General features: G+C 35.8%; 2 protein-coding genes across 4 annotated transcripts; one reads left to right on the top strand and one right to left on the bottom strand.

Annotated features, from left to right (window-relative positions):
* Positions 1-78: 78 nt before the first annotated feature.
* LOC108982772 (protein transport protein SEC31 homolog B-like) lies at positions 79-13,824 on the bottom strand. Of its 2 annotated transcripts, none has more exons than XM_018954229.2 (22): positions 13,190-13,824; positions 10,853-10,907; positions 10,583-10,705; positions 10,160-10,256; positions 10,049-10,085; positions 9,816-9,921; positions 9,643-9,700; positions 8,521-8,618; positions 8,284-8,403; positions 7,867-7,909; positions 6,359-6,480; positions 6,160-6,287; positions 5,494-6,052; positions 5,274-5,378; positions 4,477-4,662; positions 4,180-4,393; positions 2,719-2,831; positions 2,433-2,588; positions 1,873-1,998; positions 1,518-1,800; positions 410-648; positions 79-311 (listed from the first exon to the last, which is right to left on the bottom strand). In XM_018954229.2, the coding sequence occupies exons 1-22, from the start codon at positions 13,510-13,512 to the stop codon at positions 216-218; spliced, it is 3,387 nt and encodes a 1,128-aa protein (XP_018809774.1). In that variant the 5' UTR covers positions 13,513-13,824; the 3' UTR covers positions 79-215. The 2 variants fall into 2 exon arrangements, with proteins under 2 accessions (XP_018809774.1, XP_018809776.1); XM_018954231.2 differs by having other exon boundaries at positions 5,274-5,366.
* A 6,975-nt stretch (positions 13,825-20,799) lies between these two features.
* On the top strand, positions 20,800-26,539 carry LOC109008716 (EEF1A lysine methyltransferase 4). 2 transcript variants are annotated; one of them, XM_018988918.2, is made up of 9 exons: positions 20,800-21,109; positions 23,350-23,463; positions 23,566-23,634; positions 23,759-23,778; positions 23,866-23,918; positions 24,052-24,082; positions 24,182-24,263; positions 24,425-24,469; positions 26,003-26,539. In XM_018988918.2, exons 1-9 carry the CDS (start codon positions 20,926-20,928, stop codon positions 26,206-26,208), a joined length of 804 nt encoding a protein of 267 aa, XP_018844463.1. In that variant the 5' UTR covers positions 20,800-20,925; the 3' UTR covers positions 26,209-26,539. The 2 variants fall into 2 exon arrangements, with proteins under 2 accessions (XP_018844463.1, XP_018844464.1); XM_018988919.2 differs by lacking the exon at positions 24,425-24,469.
* Positions 26,540-27,767: the final 1,228 nt, after the last annotated feature.

Raw genomic sequence — 27,767 nt, 5'->3', positions numbered from 1 at the left:
ACTTCATGTTTATATTAATGATAAAATCACAAGGATGGTACAGTTTCGAGGCCAGAAAAGAAAATTGAGATTATATAACAAAGAAAACAACTTCCAGCAGCTCACTAAAAACTGGAAAACATCCAAAAAGAAAAGGTAAACCATCTATGAATTTTGGAATTCAAGGGCCAAAAAAAAAAAAAAAAACCACTTTCTCGATACTATATTAACCTCGTTTAGTGCAATCTCACATTCTGCCTTGTCTTGATCATTCGCTTTAGTGTATTGAGCCAGAAGTTGCACTCGTCCCACTCACTGGTTGTAAGTAATACCTGAATCAAGAAGTAGCCAAAAAAGGAAAAACAAGTATAACTAATTATCGTGAGTTTTGCAAACTTAAACCAAGGTTATGTATAAAAAAGAACTTTACCTGGATTTGAAGTGCGGTACTGAAATCACCATTGTCCAAAGACTGGCAGAGCTGAACGAGCTTTTCAGCAGCATTTTTGGATATGTCCCCACTATTCAGTTTTGCAAACAAGGCACCTAGTTTCCTGGAATTGTCTTCTATTTCCCGCTTCTTAGTTGCATTTGCCCTCGAACCACCTAGCGCTTCTGATGTCTCGTTGAAAAGTCTTGTCAATGTTGCAATGACAGGCTTTTGGTGGACTGGGGGAATTCAGCAAAGCAAGCGTTGACATTAGCACCAAATGGCAAGGTGAATGAGTAAGAACAGCATATAGTAAAAACCTATTTGAAACTTTTTTTTGATAAGTAAAAACCTATTTGAAACTAACATCAACACATTAAATGAAACTAAAATATGATATATTAAACAATAGCCAGAAGGCAGAAAAAACTTTAAAATGCCACAAGCTAAAAAAAAAAAAAAAAAAAAGAAGAAGAAGAAGATTTCAAGATGCTTGTTTGCTTCAATTTATTTAACTTATTTGTTTTTTTGTTTTTGTCTTGATATGACCAAACTCCAAGATTGGCTGCGTATGAGAACATTGTTCTATAACTTCCTTTTCATTTCTTCATTGCAGTAGGTAACACATGGCTAACCAGGCATAAGAAATCATTAGTTCAACCAAGAGCATATTCAAACCCAGAGCTCTGAAATTGCCAGACAAACAGACCAAAATGGAATAAATTTGGAAAAACAAACAACTAGTGCTTATTACCATCATATTTTCTGGATTTTTTTCTTCTACACAGAATGAACTTTGATTCAGATGTGGGTGAGAAAAATTTCCAAAACCAAACTTTGTAATGGACAGAAGACTGCCAACTTCCCATCAGAACCTCTTCAACACAGAGCATAATAATTTTTTTATAAGCAATGCAATGCATAACAAATTCAGTGTAGCTGCAGCTGTTCCTTTTATATTTTCATTTGATAAGTCTTGAATCAACTATATGTTAATGTAGACTTCATATAAAACTCAAAGACTAAACAGAACCATTAAAAGCCAAGAGACATTACGTCTTGAGAACCCTTATTAAATTAAGTGAAATAATATTTATAAGAAAACTACCTGGTACATTTGAAGTATCAACTGTTTGCACTGTGGGTGGTGGAGCTGCGGGCGTGACTGTTGGTTGTGCAGAAGCTGCCTGAGTAGGACTGGGTGGTTGCATTGAACCAATCCCAGGTCTTTGAACAACCCCTGAATTAACCGGAATAAATCCCCTTGTGGGTGGGGTGGGAGCTACTACCTGTGGCATTCTATGGCCAGGAAATGCACTGGGTTGTGATGTAACAGGGACAGCTGAACCAGTCCCAGGTCGAATGGGTTGATAAGTAGGGTTAGTGGTTCCCTGGAACACATGCAAAGAATTTTATCACTGCACCCAAGCGCACACGCACAGATCAAAAGTAAATCTACATACAGGATAAAGCTGAGAACCCAATGTGGGCTGGTGATATTGCTCCACATTTTTAAGTGCAGCAGGAGTTGCAGGAATAAAGGGCCTCGCAACGGGTTGGGTGGTGACGGGAGGTGCCTGAAAATTTGGCTAATGGAAAAGGAAAAAAAAGTCACAAAACTAGCACAAAAAAATTACCGAGAGTCAGCGACACATAAAATATCTAGATAATATATGCAACTTACGGTTGTTTGATGACAAAACTATACAGATCATAATACACAGGTGATGGAGAGATCAAGTTCAAGTCAGAAGATCATAAGCCAATTGCTACTAGCCATAAGGGTGTGAATATGATCGATTCATGTAACACTTGGGCAGTATAAATATACTACCAAATAAAAATAAAAATATGCTCTTTTTTTATAGGTAATAAGTTAATTCATTGATAGAAAGATAGCCCAAGTACACTAGGAGTATTAAAAATAAAAATATGCTAGCAGGGCTAAGTTACAATGAAAGTCAATATATCAAATATAAATGAAATTAGGTAGTACTAGAGCAAGCCTATAACACAAAAGTACCTGGGAAGGTGTCTGGGCTGGAAGGAATATATTTGGTGGCTGATATGAGGTAGGAGCACCATATCCCCCTCCATAAGGAGAGCCAGCAGGAAGCTGATAATTTCCACCATATGGATTGCTAGGACCATTTGGCTGCATATGTAATGGTGCTGTTTCCTAAGCAGCAAACATCATTGCAAAAATGCATATATAAGAATAGCCTCAGAGTAACGAAATAAAGTTGGCAATTAGACAGCAGCTGAAACCACCACATCTCAAAAGAAAAAGAGATTCATGGATAGAAAACCTGTTGATAAGATTGAGAGGAATCAACCAAGCCAAAATTGGATTGATCAGCACCATATATTGCTGCACTTTGTGTTTGAGAGCTCTCAAAGGCCATACCTGTGGCTTCTTTCTCTGCAACAGACGTAAAAGAAATTCATAAACTGAAACCAAATAGGGAGGCAAAAGAGAGAAGACCATTACCTAATAACTTAATCAAGAAAGTTCACTTTTTTTTAAGTTAATAAGAAAGAAGTTCACCATCTGGTAATATTTGATTCTAAAAAAAAAAATCACCTTCCGGTCGTTGGATGTTTTAAAATAACTAGAAAAATCATCCATCTTTAAAAGATTTGACAGAAACTGAATTGTTCTAATTATTAGGTGAATTATTTCCTGGTATAATAAATAAACCATATCAAATTTCTTATATGGTGTTCGACTTCGTGTCAATGTCAATACAATGTGATTCTACTAATTTCAAGATATTGTCCTACAAGATTAATTGGAGATAACAATACAAAACACAAGCACCATGCGGCTTAAAACAATCTTGCCTGAGCAGAGACTAAATTGCTAGGTTTAATTTGGTAAAAGTTAAATCAGTCAGCATAAGCAATGGGGAAGGAACCAGACATCTCCAGTTAATTTCCCTTCTCTTATTCCAAGCACATAGTTTAAAAGCAATAATGTGTATCAGTAATGACCACTCCCCACAGAAATAGTTCAAAGTACACAAAAAAAATTAAAAGGATTTCCAAAACCTAGTTGGTTACTCATTGATACTACTCTCCCACGCCCAAGTCTTGCATTTCTTCTTCACCAATTGATCAGCAAATGACCACAAGAAAGCGAATGGCCCACAATAAAAACATTGAAGTAAAGCTAGCAAACAGACAGATACTTGGACTAGTATTGCTTTGTTCCATCAGAAGGTGATGTTGGCCATTGGTTACATGAGAGGAAGAACCTTGTCCCTAGCCCTTAAAACCACCAAAATAGAGACTCTACTAGGGCATTGCTCCAGCCATTTTGTAATATTTCAGAACAAGTTTGTAGGGCATTACTGTTGTGCACCAATGACAGTAATGTCACCTATAGATACAATTAAAGAACATTCGGAACACAGTAGAATGCAATTTTAAAATGAAGGATAAGCCCATGGTTAACTAAATCAAAATTCTCAAGTTTGTATAGGAAAAAACCATGAACAAGTTTCATTCAACAAAAGAGGGAAAAAAAAAAAGAAATAACAGATATCCCCGCCAGATACAACTTAACTCTGGCTACACCTGACTTGATCTGCACAAGTATTTGGAGAAAGAATATCATTTAGCACTAACTTGTTATTTTCCATTTTAATTACAAATCAAAATGGAAAATAAAAAATGACAAAAAAATAATAACAAAAAATAACAAAAAAATTCATATTGCATCCAATGGGGTTCAAACATTACATCAAAGATATTCCAAAAGCTCATACCAGGTTCTGTAGAGAATGCAATACGATCTCTTAAGATCATGAGCTCAGGTGACAATTCATCAGAGCCTAAAAGTTTAAGGTACTCCATTGCTGTTGTTAAAAGCCCTTGGCTTGCTAAAATTTCAGCATACTTCTCAACAAGCTTATACAAAGATGCACTGAATTGCTTTTGCCCAGTTGCCAAGGCAAGAACAATAGTCTTTTCCATCAAATCCTAATCAAATAATTAAAGAAAAAAATAAGCTTTCTGGCCAGAGTATACATGTTTAAATGAACCCCTCAAAGTACCAAATTAACCTGAAGAAGATCGACATAGGATTTCCCTTCATGCTCGGTTTGAAGACTCCTTGACCAAATTTCCACAGTCTTATCAATATTTCCGGCACATATGTAACAGAGAGTAGCAGCCAACGTGTTACCAGCATTCATTAGTTTTGAAGCAAGTGCGTCACAGAGCATAGTCCACTCCTCTCTCTGTGCAAACTGTTAATTGAACAATGTTAATGATAAGTGCAAAACAATTGTACCAGATGCAATAACTCCGTGATCAATACATATACTTCCACATAAACTAAGCAATAGCTATCATCCAAAATTAACAGAAAAATGTTGGATTTGGCTGGTCTGACTTTTTGGGCCAAGGCGCAGAAGCCAATATCAGGTCAAATGGTCATATCGTCCACAATAAATCGAGAAAAGAAACTTGTTATTTCATGGTTTCAAGGGCCATACGTTTTTCGACAAGTAATAAAAAAAATTCCTAAAAGCGTAAAAGGCACAAAAATCCACTGCAAAAAGAAAGAGTCACTCTGCCAATTCATGCAACTAAATGCAGCTGCGGGGGCAGTGGCATCAGGCATGCAAGGATATACATATGATCTGGCTAATATGAACATGAAAAAGGCAGAAAAACTGCAGTGTAAAATGCACATCAAAACTGCAAAACACTGAAGATCATGATGGCCCAAAAAGGGCAAGATAACTTATTTCTTTACTTGGATATTAATGAAAATTTTTTCAAATCTCGCATAAAAAAAATAACTTACAATATCAAAATAAATTACATTTTCCTCATCAAGAGTTATGAAACTTACACTACAGAGAAGAGCAAGCGTTTCTTTCCAAAATTTCAGGGGTCTGGTATTGACAATGCTCAGGAGATCATTGTTCACCATAGCAGAAACAACCTGAGAGTGAAACTGGCCCATGTAATGAGAGAGTCCTTAAAAATATAATACAAATAAAAGATCAACAAGCCTGATACATTCATTAAAGTTAAAGAAAAAAGCTCTTCAAGATGAATAGTTGGACTACCTTTAGGTAAGGTGAAAGGTTCATCCTAAAGTATTGATCACGAGTGCTCTCCCACAAGGATGCACCACCAACGTGAGCAATAACTAAAGCATCAGCCATTTTATTTGCAGATATGCACTGTGCAACTGCCCCCTTATAATCTCCAACAATTAAGGCACGTTGGACACCATCATCAAATGCTTGGTCAGCACTCTCCTCAAATACATCTGGTTCCTGTTGCAACTGGTTCGAATCATGTGCAGTATCCACAATAGCAAAGTTACCACGAGAGGTGGACAATGGTGTATCAGTCTTGGGGCTAGGAAGATTGTTAAAGAAATCTTCACCATTATCAGTAGGAAATATAGTTGCTTCTGTATCACCCACAGATCCAACCTTCTCAGCTACTGTATCCTCAAGTCCAAGTGCATTTACTTCCTGGGAAAGAGCATCTTGAACACACTCTTTTTCGTTAGCAGGTGCACTGAAACCTAGGTGGGCAAGCAGATTTGTTCTTGCTGTCCCATCATCTTCAAACATAACCTTCAAGAAGCTCCATGTTTCACGGTCATCCTCTGCTCTGTTAAAACAACTCAAAAGGAATCAAGATATGCACAAGTGACGGGCCAACTACTCATGACAGAAAGAAAAAGACAAATAATCCATTCCTCAGTAAAGATAACATACTCAGATTCTAGTAATTTTTTATTGCATAGTACCCTCAGCGAAGACCTTTCCCCATTTTGTATTGCAGTTTCAAACTCAGATGATCGACTAACCAAACTGTCTTCAGTTACTAAGTTGTGCACATAAACCTGTACAAAGTGGGAAAAATGAACAAACAAATTTATCCTAACAGAACAAATACACTCATCAATAAAGATACCTCTGAACCACCAGCTGGCACACCTGCCAGAGAGGGCCTAGGGCAAAACCACATAAGCTTGCCACCAAAGCCAAAAGACGCACCAACAGGACGTTTACACCATTTTGGAGCCCTCAGAGGAGCTGCATAGAAGAGATGGATGGATAAAAGGTAACTAGGATACTGAATTTCAACAGGCAATGGAATCGATACAGAAAACATATGAAAATAAAGGGTTTAGGGGGTGGTTAGGGGTAGGACAAAGTGTTTATTTGCATGCAGAAATCCGTCAATTACTGCTTAGGATGCATAATTTCTTTTCTTCTCTATTGGTCTGTGAGATTCACCAGAACTGTCCAGGATTGGGAGGTGGGAGCCATCACTGATTTCTACATAATCTTATATGCGCTGAAGCCTAGGGCAGGAGGGGAGGATAGCTTACTCTGGGCATGCACAAGGAACAAGAAATTTTCAGTTCGTTCATACTACAAGGCCTTGGCGAACCATTCCCCTAATGCTTTCCCGTGGAAGAGCATTTGGAAGAGCAATGCTCCACTCAAGGTTGCTGCTTTCTTTGGTTGGTTGGCCTCCCATGGTAAAATCTTAACAATTGACAAGTTAAGAAAGCGTGGACTCTACATCATGGATTGGTGCTACATGTGCAAACGTAACGGCAAATTAGTGGATCACCTTCTTCTTCATTGTGAAGTAGTTAAGGTATTGTGGGATGCAATCTTCTTGAGACTTGGTATCACATGGGTCATGCCTAAGAGGGCGATAGATCTATTGTCTTGTTGGCGAGGGATTAGGGGCGATCGCCAAATTGCTAATGCATGGAAGATGGTACCTTTATGTTTAATGTGGTGCACATGGAACGAAAGAAATGGCCATTGCTTTGAGGATAATGAACTCTCTCTGGACAGTTTTAGGGACTTCTTCTTTCATACTTTGTTGCTCTGGGCCTCTTCTATTGTATGGGATGGAGTGAGTCTTAATGTTTTGCACGCTACTATCAGTAGCACGTAGTTTGTAAGTAGGGTCTTTCTTGTATACTTCTTGTGTACTCGGGCTTTGCCTATTTACGTGGATCAAAAAAACTTCTTTTTACCTATCAAAAAAAAAAAAAAATCTTTTCTTCTCTATATGAATTCACTCTTCACCAACTAACTATCATTTTTGCAACAATTACACTTTTAAAATTCCAAAACAAAAATAAAATCAGAATTCATAAATTGTCATATTCCTTTCTTGTCAACTTAAACCTACCATTTCGAGAAAGGATCAAATAACTGAGTTCAAGGCATGAAAACCAAAGACAAAATACACAGCCTCTAATCTGCTTATTTCATAACCAACTGATCTAACATATAGGAGAAAAAAATCCATGTCTTGTACCCCCAAACCTTTTAAGAAAGAAGCTGACATGCCAACAAGTTGTGGTGTGCCACATAGATACAGTGCACTATCAACCATCATGCATAATTTGATGAAATAGTTCATGATACTTAAATCGGTAAGAAATATATTACCTGTACCAACCTCACTCTCGCCAACACCATGCCGACTGCAACCCTATAAAAGGGTATGTAAAATCAATGAATACAGATGGCAACAAAAGATGATTTCAAGCTAGGCCATTATATGAAAGAGTCAACCAGCTCTACCAGGGTGGAAAAACCAACAAAAGAACATATAAAGAAAACACAAATAAAAGCAAAAACCATCTTGGTGCTCTTTAGTAATTTCAAGATCAGATTTTCATAGGAACTATATTCCACATGCCCAAGCCAGATCATAAAAAAATGTTAAATAACATAAATAAATAAAAGTGTCACTTTCTCCAGTCAATTGCTTCTATTAAATTGTTGCCAACTTGACATAAGTAGCCCTAAGACTAAAATAAAGCAAAACCATTTGCATAGATCCATGAAGAAAAAGGCAGATACCTCAATGTTATAAAAGCCAACTTTTCCATCAAATGAAGATGCTGATATGACCCCAGGTATCTTTGGATACCAGTGTACATCAAAATTCCAGTTGGTGCCAGCAGGCAATTCACAGACAATCTGAGTCAAAATATATATGAAGAAGCATCAACATATCACAACCCAGAAGAAAATCATAATTCAATAGAATTCATTATAAAATTGCAGGACCATGGTAAGGAATGCCAGAGTTCATACCTCTCCAGAAACAGTGTCCCAGCAAATAGTTCGATTATCTTTGGCACAAGTAATCAAATAGGAACTGTCAACAGGACACCACGCCATTGCAATTATACCTAGTGCAGTACATGCATGACAAAATATGATGACAATGTTACAACTGGATGTGGGGAAGTATAGGAACAGCATAGCTAGAACAATGTGTAGCATTAAAAGCATAACTATTGCTCCAATCAGTAGCAACCAGAAAAACAGATAGGAGTTCAAACCTTTACATACATGTAAGGGATTATAAAGCAAAGTATAAGGCATTACAGTCTAGAAATGTGGCATTTAGTGACATATACAATCAAGCAACAATTAATAAGGATTCAAAATTTTAAAAAATTTTAATAAGCAACATAACTCTTGCTTGGAGAACGTCGATCCTTTTGTGATGGAGTCGATTTCTTTGGGAAGTTCCCACTTAATCATGCATACATAGCTACTGCACTCATTGATAATCTGTGTGTGTACACACACAAATGTGCACATATAGAGGTTGGGTTCAGGTTATGCTTGATGTAACTCCTTAGTTAGAATTATGAAAAGAAATAAGAAAACTATAGCCCAGTTACACGAAGTATAAATGAGGAACAGTTGATTAGAAATAAGAAAATCATCGATGCTCAGCCTATTAAAATCTATAAAAGTAACCCAAAAGAACGAAGTATTGAAAAGAAAATTCTACACTCCTCCATCATCTGCTCTCGATCTTCAAAAATCCTATCATTCATTTCCCTCCAAATACACCACATTAGACAAGAGAAATAAGAACCATCTTCTGCATTCTGCAATTTGTGGGCTGCCATACTACTTGTTGCATCAAAAGATCATCATTAAGGAAAACTAAAATAACTTCCCACCGATTAAATATATAAATGGCAAAAAGTTCCAATAAGAAGCATAGCACTATTAACAAGCAATTGCTGTCCAGTCAAATTGGATAATTTTAGACCATATGGTGGTATGGTGGGGATAGAAACAAAATTTTGACAACAAATGCATAGCTAATGATAGCCCAAAACAGCATTTACCTGAAAGGAAACTGATAAAACATAAGTAAATTAAAAAAAAAAAAAAAAAACATGTCATCATTACCTTTAGTATGTCCCGTGAACTCTTTAAGTGGTGACATTACATTTCGCACATCCCACAGCTGCTTGGACAAACATCACAGTAAACTAATGAATAAAACACTACATTTTTCTAATTACATAACCCAAAAGACATTTAAGCCTAAGTAAAGTCAACATCAGTCGCAAACACAATACCCTCACAGAGGGTGAAGTATCTTCATCCGATGCAACAACAAGATGAGTTGCAAAATCAGGATTCCACTGCAAAACAGAGCACCGCCTTCTAACCGAGTCTGAAAAGCTGTAAGTAGACAGAGGTCATGTGAGGTGTTTAAAAAGATCATTTTGAGAAATTGTATCAGACTGGAACTTTTACAAAACAGCATGCACACACACAGAATACATCGCATCAGTAGTGAAAAGATTACCTTATAACTTGTTTTTGCTTCTTTAGGTCCCAAACCACTAGACAGAAAAAATAGAACACATTACAGAAATTAAATAGAAAAAATAATTCAAAAACTATATTCCTTCCTCACCAGTTGTCCCACTATATGATGTGGATGCCAATATATGTTGAACCTTACTATTCCAAGATAAAAACGAAATTTCTCCCTGCGCAGCAGGATTGCCACCCTGCAAAAAGATATAAGATGTGTGTGTGTGTGTGTGTGAGAGAGAGAGAGAGAGAGAGAGTTGGCTGGAATCAAAATATGTCCAGATCTTGGTCCCAAAATAAATAATTGGGCCAAGCAAAGTCTCTATACTTCCAAATACATTTAAGGAAAGGCAATCCTCCCAATTTTAATACCTATAAGCTACACCCCCAACCCAACCTAAATTTCGCCACAAAGAGAGAGAGAGAGAGAGAGAGAGAGAGAGCACATAAGCATGCCCCAGGAAATCATAGAACCTATTGAGAAAAGACTTCATATACAGGAGTTACAAGTAGCACTACATACCCGCAGGGGTGGAAAATGAGAAGGTTCTGCAGGGTTTGCCAAATCCCAGATGCAAATTTCACCATCGTCAGCCCCAGATGCAAGCAGGTTTGGTGTAATACCATTAAATTCAAGACCACGTACCTAAATTGAAAAGAAAACGCCCAATATAGAATGACCTTTTTTTATCAGTTCAATATAGCATGAATTTGATAACAATCAAAACTGACCAAGGGATGAACAAACATCAACAAATAGAAGGCTGACATGATGCAAAAGTAGAGTACTTACTGGTCCTCTATGCCGCGAGAGATGTCCAACAAGAGCATTTTCATTTGCTTCGGAACTGAGGAAAAAGGTAAAAACAACAAAGACGGCAATGATGTATAGAAGGAAGCAAAAAACTATCCAAAACAGCACATTTATGCAGTAATTGATTGACACCAACTCATAGAGATCAGCATACTCATAACAAAAGCCCTAACAGAGACAGAAGGAAGATAAGAAAAGTAGTAAAAGAAAACATCTTCTACCAGGAATTCTAGCAAGCAATACATAAACAATAATCTGTTTTAATAACTTGCTAAAAACCCTTACTAAAAGGGTGAGACTCGCCCATCTTCTCCCTGGAGAAAAAGAAAGGTATAATATAAATTGACTTTATAGATTCAAGGGTAAGGTTTTTTTTCCCGATGAGTAGATTCACACATAAATACATGAAGAAAAAGTAACAAAAACATGATAAGATTCATCTGAGCCATTTTTTTCAGTCCTTTTTTCTCTCTAGTTGTTGAACAGCATGGAGTCTTTAGTTACCATCAACTGCCAAATCCTCTTAACACAGAATCAATCAGGAGAACCAAAGGACACAGACACCAAGAGGAGGGGGGGTTGGGATTCACGTTCAACAGCACTTTCTAGTGACATATTATACAAGTCTAAAGAAAACCAAAACCATAAAATTCAAAAAGAAAGATCTGGAACAGAAGCATCCAATATTAAGATTCGTCCTGTATATAGAGCAAATAAGAAGACATGGGTAGCCAATTCAATTTAGTAATGAAATATAAGAATCGGGTAAACACCAAACAAAAAAATGCTGGAATTTCAAAATAACATTTGCCCCCAGTAGAGTAAACTAGAAAAAAAAAAAAAACTAACTATGATGGTCTCTATCCAAAACACATATCAAGAAACTAAAAAAAAAAAATCCATTTTCCTTCCCAAACAAGTTGTAATATAAAATTAATTATCATTTTTTTTTATCGGTAAATAAAATTTTTATTGATCGTAAGAATAGACAAAAGCCCAAATACGGTCATATACAAGCACCTATGAGTGATGCAATGAAAAATTAATTATCATTAGAAAGAAATAATGTATTTACCCAACTTTTTAACCAGAGTGAAGTAAAATTCACCACCAACAGTAACCCATCATTCGAGTACTCATGGGCTAAAAAGCATTTTTCATTTTTTTTCCTCCAATTTCATGTAAATCAAATATACCTGAGAAATTTACATTGTTTAGTTAGGTGTATCTTACGCCCTGTGTACTTGGATAATGCCTCTTTGATCATTAATCAAATTTATCTTCCTTGTAAAAAATTTGAGAAACATCCATCAGTCACAATTCAATTCATATCAACCAGTTATCGCAATTCATTTTTAAATCAAAATCCATTAATAACTCAAATCACAGACCCGAAAATTACATCCACCCTCTTCCACTAAATGCTATCTTCTTCCAGATTCCTTCTCAAATCCTTTCTAACGAATCTTAAATGAACTTGTTTCATTAGCTAGAGAGGTTCCAGAGACTTGTTAGAACCATTTCTGGCTGCAAAACTACCAATAATCCAATCCACACCCGAACATGAATCTCAAAGAACAAATTTTAATCACATGAACGCATAAGTCCCAGCAGCCAACCACCATATTAAAAAGAAGAATAAAAAAAACCCTTGAAAGGCCGTTAAAAATATGAATTTTTCATCAGGTGACCGTGTACAATTTAATGCGTCCGAAGTACAAAGTCTGCGTCAATTTCAAAATGGTCACGCATAGGCAAACGCTATTTGACCACTAAAATCTTGTTTACGAATAAAAAAAATAATTAGGCCTTGATTGGTTTTACAAGATAAAAGTTGAAAGATAATAAATATTATTAAAATATAATTTTTTAATATAATTTTTATTTTAAAAATTAAAAAAAATGAATTGTTTATTATAATTTACGTAAGAATTTTAAAAAATTATAATAATTAAATGAAGTGACATGGTTTGGTTTGTGTGCCAATCCTTAAGATGGTAAGGAATGGGGAAAAAATGAAAAAGAAAACCCCCCACACTTCAACTAAATAGAAACCGAAATCCCCTCAACGGAGATAAGTCATAAAATTCCCACCTAGCATACCATTCAATCCGACACCAGATATTCTATCATTTGACTGGGTGCCATCAATTAAATCTTTCAAATTTTTACGAAAACAATGCATGCGCTTTACGAAAAAATGCGTGCGCATTACATATTTCTGCTTCACTTTCAAAAACAAACTCCCCCAAACCAATTCAATTAAACCCAAAAACTTCCATAAAGCAAATCAAAGAGTACCAACAAAACAATTACCGGATCAGAGCGAGGGGGTTCCAGACATCAATGGTACCATCAACAAGTCCACCTGCGATGAGACCGAGAGAGAACTGCTCGGAAGCGGATCCGGCAGCGGCCTTGCCCCAGGAGAGGCGGTTGAAGCGCTCGGAGCTCGGCGACTCGCCGATAAGAGGAAGCTCCCAATCTTCGGACTGGAAATCGAGCTTGAAGATCTCGAGGCTCGCGGAAGAGCTGAAAGACAGATCCACAGCCCCGGCCATCGTCCCCGCCGCCATGTAGGGCGAGTCCGGCGCCAACGCCACCGACGCCAATCTACCCACTCCTTTTACACAAGTCATTTCTCTCAAATTCAGACCCCAATCTACTAATCCAAATTCAAACTCCTACCTAATATATTATGTATATATGATCTGTATTATAGACTGAGTGGGAAATGAATTGAACAGAATGGATCAGGTATACACAAACTGGACGAAAACTTCAGAAGTTGGGGTTCGGAAGTTCCGATCTGATCTGAGAGAGAGATTATGAATGCGTGCGCGCGCGCGCGCGAGAGAGAGTGTGAAGAGACTCACTTTCTTCACCCTCTGCGAGAGAGAGTTATGGCTCTTCGTGATCGCGAGTGTGATTTTTTCGTAATTGTCGTTTTTTGTTTTATTTTTTAGTTTTTCTAAGGTTTTTTTATTGAGGAGGGGAGGTTGTAGCCGAGGCCTTTGTGCATCGTTGTCAGAAAACCAACAAGAGAATTACATGTGTCGTGCAAGTTTCTAAACTCAGTTCTTCTATTTAGCAGCCGGTAGCTGAGAAAATAAAAAAATAAAAGTTAAAATTAAATGTGAGATGTAAGACATAGTAAAATATTTCTTTTCAATTATGTTATTAAATAATACTAGATACAATCATATAGTGTAAATATATATACAAAATAATCTTATTTATTATTAAAAAATAATTTTTTATATGAATATCAAATTTATTTATTTTTTTTAAAAAAATACGTATAATTTATATACCATAAGACTACAAACATAATTTCTCTTATGTTATTATTATTATTTGAAATATGATTTAATTAGATAAATATCATAAAAATAAATTTATAAATTAATATGATTTAATATAACACATCAATTTGTAAAGTTATTTTCATTATGAAATAGTTATAATATATTACATAAATAACAGTTTATAACTTTACTTTTGTTAAAAAAACTATACATGTAGCAATATTTTTATTATTATTTTGTGTATTAAATGGTGAAAATCAATGTTTTAAATTTCATAATAGTGATCATTCCGGTTTAAATAGTAGAATAGAATATTTGAGACAAGAAGTATTCTGATGTACTATTCCAAGGTTAGCTATATATATATAAACATTAAATATATATATAGTTATTGGTGTCAAAATATAATATTAAAAAATCATAAATTTGAGGTGACAAAAAATAAAGATTCAATAAGTTATTAAAATAATGAAATTTAAAAAAAAAAGAACGAGGGAATATATTTAAAGTTAAAAAAATAAATTATATAAATCTTTTTAAATTTTAAAATTCCATGAATGACTCCTATCTAAATTTAAAATTTATGAAAAGGCCAGCCTAATTAAAAAAAGTTATAAAATTATCATTATAATAGTGTGAAATAAAATATAGTTCAAAATTAGCCAAAACGAAACTCAATGAAGATGTATAATATATTAAAGTATTATGCCGAAACGAAAAAATCCAACCATTTTGTTGAGACTTCAAAAATATCCTCTCCAAAGATAATAAACTTTGTTTGAAAATAACTTAAAAATCATGTTAGTCATGTTTTTTTAATTGATAAGTGCTACAGTCATAAATAAATCTTATAAAAATAAATTCACAAGTTGATATTATTTTATATAATATATTAAATTTACTTTATAATCTAACGTGTCACAACAAGACAAGTCAATTTTAAATTTATTTTTATAGAAATTTTTTTTTAGACTAAACTATTTATCTTCACGATCATTTTATTCCAATTACAATATCTGCATAGAATTGGAATACAACTGGGAGGGTTAGTCATTTTAAAACATTACATAAATATGTTTTTAAATGAGAGTATTTTTATAAAATATCTTATAAAGATAATATATTTTATAAAAATATATTTATTTTAAAATACATGTTGTGAAATATATTGGGTATGTATTGTTACTCACAATGACCTCTGAGTATAATATACTGTTGTAGTTAAAAGTCATATAATTTGGCACTATGCATCGGTGGTCGTAGCTGCTTTGTAGGCTTTGCAGCGGTGGTCGTAGCTGCTTCAAGAATTTTTGGAAATAGCGATGGAACTCAGAAAAATTAGCAGCCAAATAGGGGAAATTTTGGTCTGGTCCGGATGGTTTTTTTGGACCAGACCAAATCGTTTCGGCTTGGGATTTTGCTACCTTGGACTGGCCTGAACCCCCAAAATGACTGGACTAGACAGTTGCCTGATCCAGTTTGGTCGGTTTGTTCAGTCCATAGGATCTAAATCTAACTTCATTCTAATGTTACTAAATTTGTGTTTTTTTTTAAGGGTTGGTTTAGATTAGGGGTGATACCCGCCCCCTACGGGGCGGGGCCATCTCTCCCCCGCCACCCGCCCCCGCATATGCGGGGGTGGGATTTTTTTCCCCGGACCCCGCCCCCGCATGGGCGGGGGCGGGGTCCCCCGTCTGCTGCTCGGGGTGCTGGGGTGGACCCCCACCCGTCCGTACCCCCGCACATGGTACTGGGCCTCCGGCCCAGTACTTTTTCTGGACCCTAAATGGCCCAGAATCAGTTTTTGGGCCCCTTTGGCCCAGAATTCGTTTTAAGCCACTTTGAGCCCATTATTTAGATTTAAAAAAATATAAATTTAAAAACAGAAAAGAAATAATTTTTTTTATATAAGTAGATATTAAGTTTTAACTATTAAATAATTAAGTAATATTCATCACTAAGGCAGTAAGACACTATGCTACAATAAATAGTTTACAATTATACAAATTAAGAGAACTAATAAACTATTACACTATTACAAACGCTTCTAAAAAAAATAAATATTACAAATTGTATAATTAACTATTGTAACAACATTACAATAATTGTAAATTAAGAAAATTAATTTTGGGGTGGAACCGTAGTTGTGAGTTCACTGAGTTGTGTCGAATGTCGATTACTGTGAGACTGAAAATCAATAAGTTAAAAATAAAAGTTAATAAGTCAAAAAACCTGAAATATTAATAAGTTAAAAATAAAACAAATTAGAATTAAAAAGTTATAAAAATGAAACAAAATTTTAAATGTAAAAAACAATTAGGGAAGAAATTATGCAAACCATGGCAATGGTGAGTCCAATACAAAAGTCATACTGCATCGGAAGTAGCCGTAGACGCCGTCTCATGTATCACTATAAGTATTAAATTTGAAATGAAATTAATGAATACCAATTAAATGAAAATAAGAAATTAGAATAAATACCAGATCCAGACTGATCATCACCCTTCTCCTCGACGTCGGCCTCCTCATACTCAAGAACATCCGGAACATGAATTGGAGTTCCCTTGATCCAATTCTGCGTGCAAATCAAAGCCTCCACAGTGGCAGGAGCTAATGAACTCCGAAATGAATCTAATACACGTCCTCCGGTGCTAAAGGCCGACTCTGAGGCTACTGTGCTAACAGGGATGGCCAAAAGTGTGCGGGCTATCTCTCCAAGGATGGGATACTTCACAGCATTCACCTTCCACCAACTTAATATATCGAAATCTCGTGAAAATGGTAGAATCTCTGCTGCTAAGTATCTGTCTATCTCTGACTGAGCCTCTACAGAAGTCCGGAGGAAGGGGGTCTGCTCATACCTCTCACCCCACTCCAATCTACGCCTTTTCCCACTCTCGACTTCAGGAAACTGTGAGCCTGAGGCTGAGGGGGTAGATGTAGGTGCCGCAATATTACCACCCCGCAGGGTGGAAAACTCATCAAATAATCTAGTAAGGGTTTCCCGAACCCTTGCTGCAATAAGCTCCGCCCATACTTGCCCGTACGCAAGGCCCAATCCAAATATCATGCCATCCAACTTATACCTCGGGTCAAAGACGACAGCTACATATAACAAAATATTAGCCCTAGTTAAATCTCCCCAATACTTGTCGTACTTTGACCTCATAATCAATGCCATCTCCCGCAGCCTAATGTGACCACCCGCGACCATGTCATCTAATTCTTCTTTTACCCTACATATTTGCTGGCATACAACATTGGATGTAGGGTACAAAGTTCTAGATAGCCTCGTGGTGATATCGTAAAAAAGCCTCAAAAACTCTACAAAAATAGTTACAATTTCCCAATCATCAGCTACGGGTTTCCCCAATCCCCCGTGATCATCAAAATATTTTACATATTGAATGTCTTCATCACCCAATAATGCAAATGCCAGCCTATATTCTTGGGCCGCCTCCAACATCAGAAATGTTGAGTTCCATCGTGTAGGCATATCAGTACAAAGACCCTTCTTAGATGTTAGACCTGCAGATCTCGCAGCAACCTTGAATTTCTCCAACCTTGAAGGAGAAGATCTCACCCATCTCACAGCAGTCCTAACTCGAGCAATCGAGTCATGAAGATCTCTCAAACCATCACTGACAATCAAATTCAGAATATGTGCTGCACATCTCACATGCAGACACTCACCACCCATAAGTGTCTTATTTGCCTCTCTAAGATAAGTTTTCAAATGTCCTAATGCAACATCGTTAGACGAGGCATTATCGACTGTGACTGTAACAACTCGGCTCAAACCCCACTCTTTTATTGAAGCCTCCAAGGCCTTCCCAACTGTCTCACCCTTATGATCGGTGATTTTACAAAATTTTATAATTTTCTTGTGTAATGTCCAATGGCAATCAATAAAATGCACAGTCAAAGACATATAATTAAAATTTTGGATCGATGTCCAAGTGTCAGTGGTGAGACAAATAAATTGATCCGCCAATTGACCCCTCAACTTCTCCTTTTCAATGTAAAAATGCTTTTTTACATCCTTTGCCACCGTGTGGCGAGAGGGAATATTAAACCTTGGTTCCAAGTAGTGAGAATACGCTTGGAACCCTTTCCCGTCTACAATTTGAAAAGGTAGCTCGTCCATTATGACCATACGAGCTAGATGTCTTCTACACTCATCGGGATCATACTTAGTATACCCCCTCAAACTTGCACCCCCACTAGTCCCATCCGCCATTTTTTGAAGTCCAACTTCTAGCCTAGATTGGCTTTTATCTTGTAATGATCTTAATATTGGACTTTTTTTGCATTGCTCTTCTAAGTGCACCTTTAATTGTGAGGTGCCATGTTTCCTATAGTGGCATCCATAAATTTTGCCACAATGGTTACACTTGGCTTGTGGGTTACTTGAGTCACCACCCTCTAGTTTGGTAAAATGACTCCAAACTATTGAAGCAGGTTTCTTGCTGGGCTTGGGGGCGGGGCAAGGTGCCGTAGGGCTAGGGGTAGGGGTATGAGTAGGAGGGGTAGGTGTAGGGGTAGGGGTAGGGGTGCCCTCGGCCTAAAAAGGAGAGCTCGCACTCGAATCCGCTGGCATATCCATGAACTAAAGCAAACAAGAAATCTGAAATAATAGAAAACATAACAACTATATAATGAACATAAAAGAAAAGTAAAATAAAAAAAAGTATCACACTATCATTTGGTTATAAATGTAATAAAGTATATTAACAACAAATACACTATATGTTGTTAATAAATTAACTTTATTTAAGTAAGGTAGAAAAGTCCACATCCAACAAATTAAAAAATATTAACGAAGAAATGACATCTTTTTATTTATTTATTTTTTTTAAAAAAATCTTCATCTCTTAATATAACATCAAATAATTTTTAAAATGTAGTATTATGCATGGGTTGAAAAATTATATTTAGAGTAGATAAGTCTTGTGTATTTTTTTTTAGAGAAAAAACTTGATTAGTAAATGTGAAACTTACAAGAATAATTTTTTTTTTTAATGATGAATCTCATTTTTTTTAAAGAAAATCCTTAGTATACTTGTATAAATTATATCTAGCATTACTAGTCTAGAATAGGGTATTAGAAATTTAGAGGATAATATATACACACACAAAGTTAATTTCCAGATTTTAATGGCATGCAATTTCTTCTTTATACATTGAGCCCTAAATTAATTTAGGGGTTCCAATATTTGAAAACCCTAAATTAATTTAAGGGTTTCAAAGATTGAAACCCCTAAATTAATTTAGGGGTTTCATTTGAAAACCCTAAATTAATTTAAGGGTTTCAAAGATTGAAACCCCTAAACCGGTACCTAAATTAATTTAGGGTTTCGAAATACCCCCTAAATTAATTTAGGGTTTCGGATTTGAGCCCTAAATTAATTTAGGGGTTCCAATCCGAATTAATTACACAATCAATTCCAATCCAATCCGAAATAATTACAGAAATGAGAAAACAAACACAATTCACATGCATTTCACAGACTCATTCAAATTTCAAACCAAAACACATGCACAATCTAAGCTCCACAGCACACAATTCACAAAAATCCCATCCTCCATCTCCGATAAACCCCATCCTTCCTCCAATCTCCATTAAAAATATAAATCACAACAAAATAAAATAGGATAGGGTTTGAGTTTCTTACCTTCGAGTTCGGGATTCGGATCTTCGGTGAGATGCAGAGAAAGGGACCGGATGCGCACGGCGACGTTGAAGGAGACGCTGGTAGCTGGGTGCGCGCCGGAAACTCAGAGAGAGGAGGATGAGCGGAGCTGGGTCAGCAGCAGAGACAGAGATGAGAGAAGTGAGAGTCCGAGAGTGAGCGAGGGAGGGAATCGGGGGAGGGGGGGGATTTCATTTCTAATTAACCGGCAAGACGTCGTTTCATGCGTAGGTTTTTTTTATATATATATATATATTATTGAATGTATATCTGATGGGTGTGACCCTGCATCACTGAGCCCCAACCTGAGGGGATGGTGGGCACGTGCGGGCTTGCAGTGAAGGTCGGGCCCACCCCTAGTTTAGATAATAAAATTAGATGTAATGATTTCAAATAAGATATTGTTAAAATATTATTATATTTTATATAAAAATTTAAAAAAATTATGATAATAAGATAAAATAAAATAAGATGGATTGAGAGTATTGTATCAAGAGAGACCTTAGTCAATGATGTTAATGACAAAGAATAAATCTTTATAACCTCCTAACACTCCACACTTCATATATTTTTTTAATTTTTTTTATTAAATATTTATTATATGAATAATGAATATAAAATTTGAAATAATTTAAAAAAAATAAACTTAAAAAAAATTTTAAAAAAATATTTAGAAATTTAAAAATTTTTAAAAATGTGAAATGTGGAGATTGTGTAGTAAAACTCCTCCACATTATTTTTAATTTTTATTATTTTTTCTTTTATCAAATATTTATTATATAAATAATGAATAAAAAATTTGAAATAATTTAAAAATAATAAACTAAAAAAAATTTAAAAGAATTTAAAAATTTTAAAAAATATGTATTGCGAAATGTGGTGTAAATTAGGTTGCAAATTGTGTGGTTTTTCCTGTCAACTAAAGCCTAGACTAGAGGCTTCCAAAAGCCAATGACCACTGTGCATATTGCACAGCCACCCGAAAGGCAACCAACCACGCGACAGACCCTAAAACCCACTGTATTAGCTTCGCTAGAAAAGGCGAAAAAACATGTTCCGGGACACTTCCAGCTGCAACACGTACAACTATGGTGACGCGCAGTACTGGGACGCACGGTACGTCCAGGAGGGCGGGTCCTTCGACTGGTACCAGCGCTACTCGGCTCTCCGTCCTTTTGTTCGCAAGTACGTCCCCACCACTTCTCGCCTCCTCATGGTCGGCTGTGGCAATGCCGGTAATTTCCCTCCCTGCCCATTTTGGTATTTGTTGGTTGCTGAGAATTTTTGAGAAAGGAAAGGAAGATTTTTGGAATTTAAGTTGTTCATTATTTGAGTCACTTGGGTTTTTTTTTTCCTGATCTGTTTGCTTGCTGGGGAATGCGAGAAGAGAGAAAAAGGGTTTTGTAACCGTAAGGTCTTTCTTTTAGCTTTTCTTTGTTTGGTTGCTGGGTAAGAACGTGTAGGAGAGGAAAGAAAGTAAAAAATTTCTTAAGTTCTTGGAGTATATTATTTTTTGAGCTGCCATTCGTGAAATAAAAATGTGAAAATTTACAGTTAATTTGGCCAGATTTAACACCCTGCCCTTCTTGGGCATGTTAGTCACATTCAAAGTCTCAAACTTGAGGCCTTCTTTATATATTTTTTATTTTCGATTGATTGACATAATAGTTTGGGAAAAGTAAAGCAATTGGATTTTTGCAGAATCGTTGATTGTGCACTAAATGGGATTTGAGAAAACAATTCTAATGCTGCATTTTAACCATCTGGCTTTGTTGAGGTTCGAGTTTTCAGCTTTTGGGAAATCTGAGCTGCTAAATTTATTTTGGGTAGAGGGTAGATTTAATTATTTAAATTAGAGAAAACCTATTTATAAGCCTTATGTTTTACACACCCAACGCACTGTTGATGTGGAAGTTAGTTATGCTAAAAAATGTGTAATGAACCTTCTGGTAAATCTGTTGTAATGCGAAAGAGTTGCCGTAATGTATTTAGGAACCCAACTAGATGTAATAAAATGCTTCAAAGTGGAAATAGAGCAAATAGAGAAGGTGTTTGATAAAAGGCTTCAAAGAGCCACAATTGCATTGATAATGGAATACTTCGAGGGATTCCAAACCTCCATACAAAGAGAGTAGCCTTAACAATTTTCCAGATTTCAGATCCCCTCTACTTTCCTCTCTGCTCTCCTATATACCCCCACCAGCTCGTACATCATAACCCATAACAGAAATAAGAATTGATAAAATGACTGTAAAAATAACAGTGCCTAAATGACAGGCAAAAGTCTCCCAAAACGAACAGTTTAGACAAAACGCATGGCTTAACTAATGACCCAAAACGCCATGTTTATTTCTTTCTCTCGACTGCATCGCTTCACTTCAGGTCCATAACAAAATGATTGATGTTTTGATTTTTTTTTAAGTTATAATGGGTCCCACTATAAGTGGTGTGCTAACTCACCAGCTTATATGTAGCGAAACTCTTTAAATTATCCTTACTAAAACAACTTGAAGTTAAAAGGTTTCTTTCTTGTCTAGGGTGTACTGGGTATAGAAGTCCACGTTGATTAATAAATCAAAATTTTAATTGGTAGAGTTCGTTGCATATTCTGATCTGATGTTCCCAAGCACTTTAGAATTATGGGTCCAGAGCAGTATGTGGTTCTAAATCATCTTCTAATCCCTTGTATTTGCGGTAGTTTCTTAGGTACCTCTACGAAGGTTTTGATCGGCTTTAAAAGTGGGTGGTTCTTTTGCAAATGGTACCGTAACTTAGTTTCTTCGATCAACAATTATAGTGAATTGAGCATAATAAGGATCACAAAATCCAATGAGCTTTAATTTCTGTGTCCCCAAGCCAGAGAAAGTTATTAACTGGTTAGCACCAGCAGCTTATAATGTTTTATTAAAAACGAAGAGATGATAGTTTAAGACATGTACTGAATCGGTTATATCACATTGTGGTGTCTAGGGTTGCTAGATTGATAGTGTGAATCAGTGAATGCTGGGAGAATAGTGTAACCAAATAAATGTGTGGAATTGGCAGGTTCAAGAGCTTTTAAACCATCATCCACTTACTCTGTCTCTAAAACCAACTAGCATTGTTTCCAATCCAAAAGCCATTCCAATACCTGCCCAAGCAGGTTCAGGAGTTTTTTCTTCAGACACGGTTGTTTTGAGTTACGGTTATGCTTGTGTGTTACTTTCCAGTTTCTCTGCAGTTTGATGTGTACGTGTTTCTTGAGGAAAATGTTGCTGTGATGCTTTTTTATGTGGTTTCATTATTATTCCTTTAGTGTATTTTTTAACATGAATTATGACTATAGATATGGCTTTTTCGTAAACTGGAAAGTTGTTATCTTAGTATCTATTATTTTTTATAGTACCACATATTCTAGTCCTTAGGGATTCTAATAGCTGTCTCTTTTTAGAGACAAGACTCATTTTTCTTTTTCTTTTTTTGTTTTGCTTTGTAGTTATGTCAGAGGACATGGTAAAGGATGGATATGAAGACATAATAAACATTGACATTTCATCAGTGGCCATTGAGATGATGAGAAAAAAATATGGGAACATCCCTCAGTTGAAATGTATCCTATTGAAAGACCAACTTCTTTAATTTGATTTTGTGTTACTTTTCTAGAGTATGCACAAAAATTTTTGGGGGAAGTTTCCTTAATGAATCTCAATAGATATGCAAATGGATGTCAGGGATATGAGCTTCTTTCCAGATGAATCGTTTGATAGTGTCATTGATAAAGGTATGGATATGTCCCGTCATTACAGGCTTTGTTACTACTTCAATCTGTCAAACTAAATTTGTGTCTGTGTTGTTAATATTTTGTTGTCACCACGGCATTTGCACTCTGCTGATCCTCGATCTAGGAACTCTTGATTCTTTGATGGTATGATGGGTATTGAAATGTCTTTTTATTCCTCAAATTCAATGATTGGCACTCTCTAAAGCTTTCATTTGTGCTTATCATTTTCAGTGTGGCACAGATGCCCCAATTAGTTCAGCTCAAATGCTAGGGGAAGTGAGTAGGTTGTGACTTCATTACCTGTTTCATTTTTCTTACTCTAATTTGTTATAAAATAAAACATTTGAATCTACAACCTGTTCTAATTTATTCACTTTTAAATTTCCTTACTAGGCATGGTTATTTTTGTTCTTGTAGGCTTCTTAAACCCGGAGGGACATATATGTTGGTAATCATATACCTCGTGATGAGGCTTTATTTTTGCCACCGTTTATTCATTTTTTTTTCTTTGATGATGCATTATTTGTTTCTAATTTGTCATTTGCAGATTACCTACGGTGATCCTTCAGCGAGGATGCCTCATTTGAGCCGACCAGTATACAATTGGAAAACTGTGTTGTACATCATACGTAAGTATTGTTTCTTTGCTTGAAGATGCTCAAATATCTTTGCTTGTTGTTCCTTTGGTGTCTAGAAGACTGTCATGCTTCCGGATTGTTGTTTCATTTTTCTTTAAATAATTGAAGTGGATCTAAGTTACATTATGTTTCTTGTTTCTGTTTTATTCCAGATTTTAGTATCATACTCTTTTCTTGGATGGTGGATATTGCAAAGAGTTAAGCAGCTTTTTAGCTTTTAACACTTATGATCAATCTGGTATTCTCAAGTTATTAAGACCATATCATTGTAACAAACCAAATTGCCAATTTTGGGTCAATATACACATAAAATTAAGGGTCTAAATTGTTAATGGTGTGGTTCTCTTCCATTTTCTTGTGCTTATTGTCATTTGGGCTTAGTGTTCAGTTTGAGTGTACTGTATAATTTATATTTCTTTTGTGTGCATGCACTTGTTGGAGTTGAGGATTATGCATAAACTTTCTTTGTAAATTAGATTGGGGAAAATGAGGTTTTGAGTTGGACAGGATTACATTGGGTAATGCCTAGAGAAGTGGTGGATTTATTGGTAGGGTGGAAGGGTTTGATGGGCTGCAAGAAGGCGGCGAGAGTTTGGAAGATGATTCCTCCTTGTCTTATGTGGCGCATTTGGCTTGAAAGAAATGGGAGATGTTCGAAGATAAAGAACGCTCTTTGGGAGATCTTAGGGATTTTTTCTTGAGTACATTGAGTTCTTGGGCTAAAGCTTTTGTAATGGCGGATAATTTTCTGCATCTGTTTTAGTTTTCTGGTGTCAGTTTCTTTTTGTTTTTGGAAGTTGTAGGTGTTTCCTTTGTATATGTCCCATGTACTTGGGCTTATGCCTATTTCTTTGAATAAAATTATTACTTATAAAAATAAAAATAAAATTAGATTGGGGAAAATGCAGAAATTCTATACTAAACTCACTGGTTTGGACTTTGAACCTCATACCAAAGGACAGTAGGGAAGCTCTCTCGGTACAAATTGACATACAGCTTGTTGGTATCCATAACTGTCATAAATCTTTAAGTACATCATCCCTTGGAGTGAACCCAGTGCGTACATGCACGTGTCTGTTTGTGGTCTGTGCATGGATCAGCTCAGCCTGAAGATGGGAGCACATACCTTCATGTGATTGCCCTAAATTAGAATTTTTATCTTTCCACAACCTTTACTATTTTAGGATTTGAGCATGTTTCTATGCCTTTGTCAAGATCATGCCTATGAGGGGACTAGGAGCCCTTGCAGAGTCTCTTTAAAGATTTGGTTGCTATATGCAGAAAATAGGGATGGCACTTTTGCAAGTGATATCAGTTCGTATGGATGCACCAAGTTCCTAAATGCAGTCCCTGGTTTTCCCCTTGACATCTTTTACAGAGGGTGAATTTTGGAGGGTTAGAGGAGCACACTCTGTGATGGAGTTTTTAGTGTTGGAAGGTTGATAACTTGATAAGAAGTCTTATGATAGGGCTTACATCATAGTGTTAACAGCATCAATTGGCCCTTTATTTCAGATGTAGTAATATAATCTCTAGCTATGAAAAAAGAAAATGATTTTCTTCTGCCTAAACAAAGTTTCTTTTTGGAAGTTGGCTACCCATTTCTAATTTACCAGTTATTTGAGGTGATATGCATAGGATAGCATTCTGGCATGTTAATGAAGAAATTACTATACCAAAGTATGGAAGCTTATTTTTGTTTCATTGTTTCCTTCTCCATCCTTCCACAGCCAGACCGGGATTCAAGAAGCTTGAAAGTTGTAGTTCAACAACAAAGTCATACTTGGAGCCGGTTCCTACTACTGAGAAGGGCTTACTTCCATCAGATTTTGTTTTGGAAGATCCAGATTCTCACTTTATATACGTGTGTAAAAAGATGGATGAAACAGAGCTGAGTAAGATGCCTTCCTACCCCTTGACAAATGATGTTATATAGAATGCCTTGCAGTGAAGCACTGATAAGGTAATTCTTGTGCTGTTTACAAGCTTTGGCATGCATCATAGTCTGTTCATATGATTATTGTTCCCTGATGTACAACAAGGATTAATCATTAGCATCCTTGGAGTTGTTTGTAAATGACTCGAGATCCTATTTTTTTTACATTAGATCGTAGGATGTTGGATATGAAGATTAAAATTGAATAAGGGAACGAATCCCATTGGAGGAACTGTAGTGAGTGAGATTAACGTCAACTTTATGTCCTGTTACTGTGCTACCAGACATGAATGTTGTTTTCTAGTATTCTTTTGGTGCTTTTTTTTTCACATTTTTCTTTCTTAACATAGCGAGTATAATGTTGATAATTTTATTATATTTTACTGGGTAAAAAGATCAGACGGAAGTTACAAGCCGGTACCCACTATCTAGTAAATGCGATAAAACTCGAGGGGATTAATGCTAAGAGAAAAGATACTTACAAACGTGAATTGTGTAACCGCCGCGTAATCGCTTTGAAAAAAATGAATAAAACATGGGATTTACATGAAAAAAATTAATTTTTTAATAGTGGGCTCTACTCTTTTTCAAAGCGATTACGCGGTGATTACATACTTCACGGTTGTATATAAAATTACTCGTTCTTGTGAGTGACTACTACAATCTCTGTCTTAATGTCGATTACCAACAACACTTGTATTTTGGTGCTTTGTTTCAAATGGATGAACCGTATGTGGTGTTTACTCTGAAGATTGTGGTCTTTGATCAGTCCTTCCAAGATCGTTGGAATAAGTCAAGAATGATTCAAAAAATTCAGAAAATTAAAGCACGAAGTTTTGAAGGATTTGTTATATATATATATATATTGGAAAATTCTATCCATTATGCTACCATCTCACTATCATCCCACTAAGTATGATGTAACACATTTATGATCATTTATTGCATGTTTCTTTATCATCTAATAGTGATGAATGTACCACATATCATTTAGTATAATCAAAATAGAATGAGAGTGTGGTGTATAACATTACTTAAAGAGATTCTACAGAAACTAACATTACTTTATATAATATGTTAGATTTTTTTATTTAAAAAAGAATGACAATCTTCTATGATATGTTATATCTATTTTATAATAAAAATAATTTTACCATCTAACGAATATAATACTATTCCACAACGCATTAAACGGGGAGATAAAGATTAATCTCAGGCGTTTTTAATAAGGTTAATAGTCTGTGATTGAGCCGAACCAACCGCCGACTGATACATTTTTTGAAACAGTGACTAAATAAAGAGGTCAGGGGGGTTGGTGTACGTATCCATATATTGAATGCTAAAACTGGTATAGCAAGCACTAATGGAATTTATATAGCCAACATAAGAGTCCACTGAAAAAACACAGATCAGCCATTCCTACTACTCATCTAAATTTGGAAACCTTCCTAAATCATATTAAAAAAAAAAAAAACACTTCACCAAACAAAAAATTCTCCTTTTTAAGTTATATTTTCCAATACTTTTCTCCAACATATCCATGTATATCACAAGTTCTT

The sequence above is a fragment of the Juglans regia genome, chromosome 14 (genome assembly GCF_001411555.2).
Source record: "Juglans regia cultivar Chandler chromosome 14, Walnut 2.0, whole genome shotgun sequence".
In the NCBI taxonomy this organism is placed as follows: Eukaryota; Viridiplantae; Streptophyta; class Magnoliopsida; order Fagales; family Juglandaceae; genus Juglans; species Juglans regia.
Note: the sequence above shows the minus strand (reverse complement) of the source record. Positions and strands in the feature narration are given on the sequence as shown.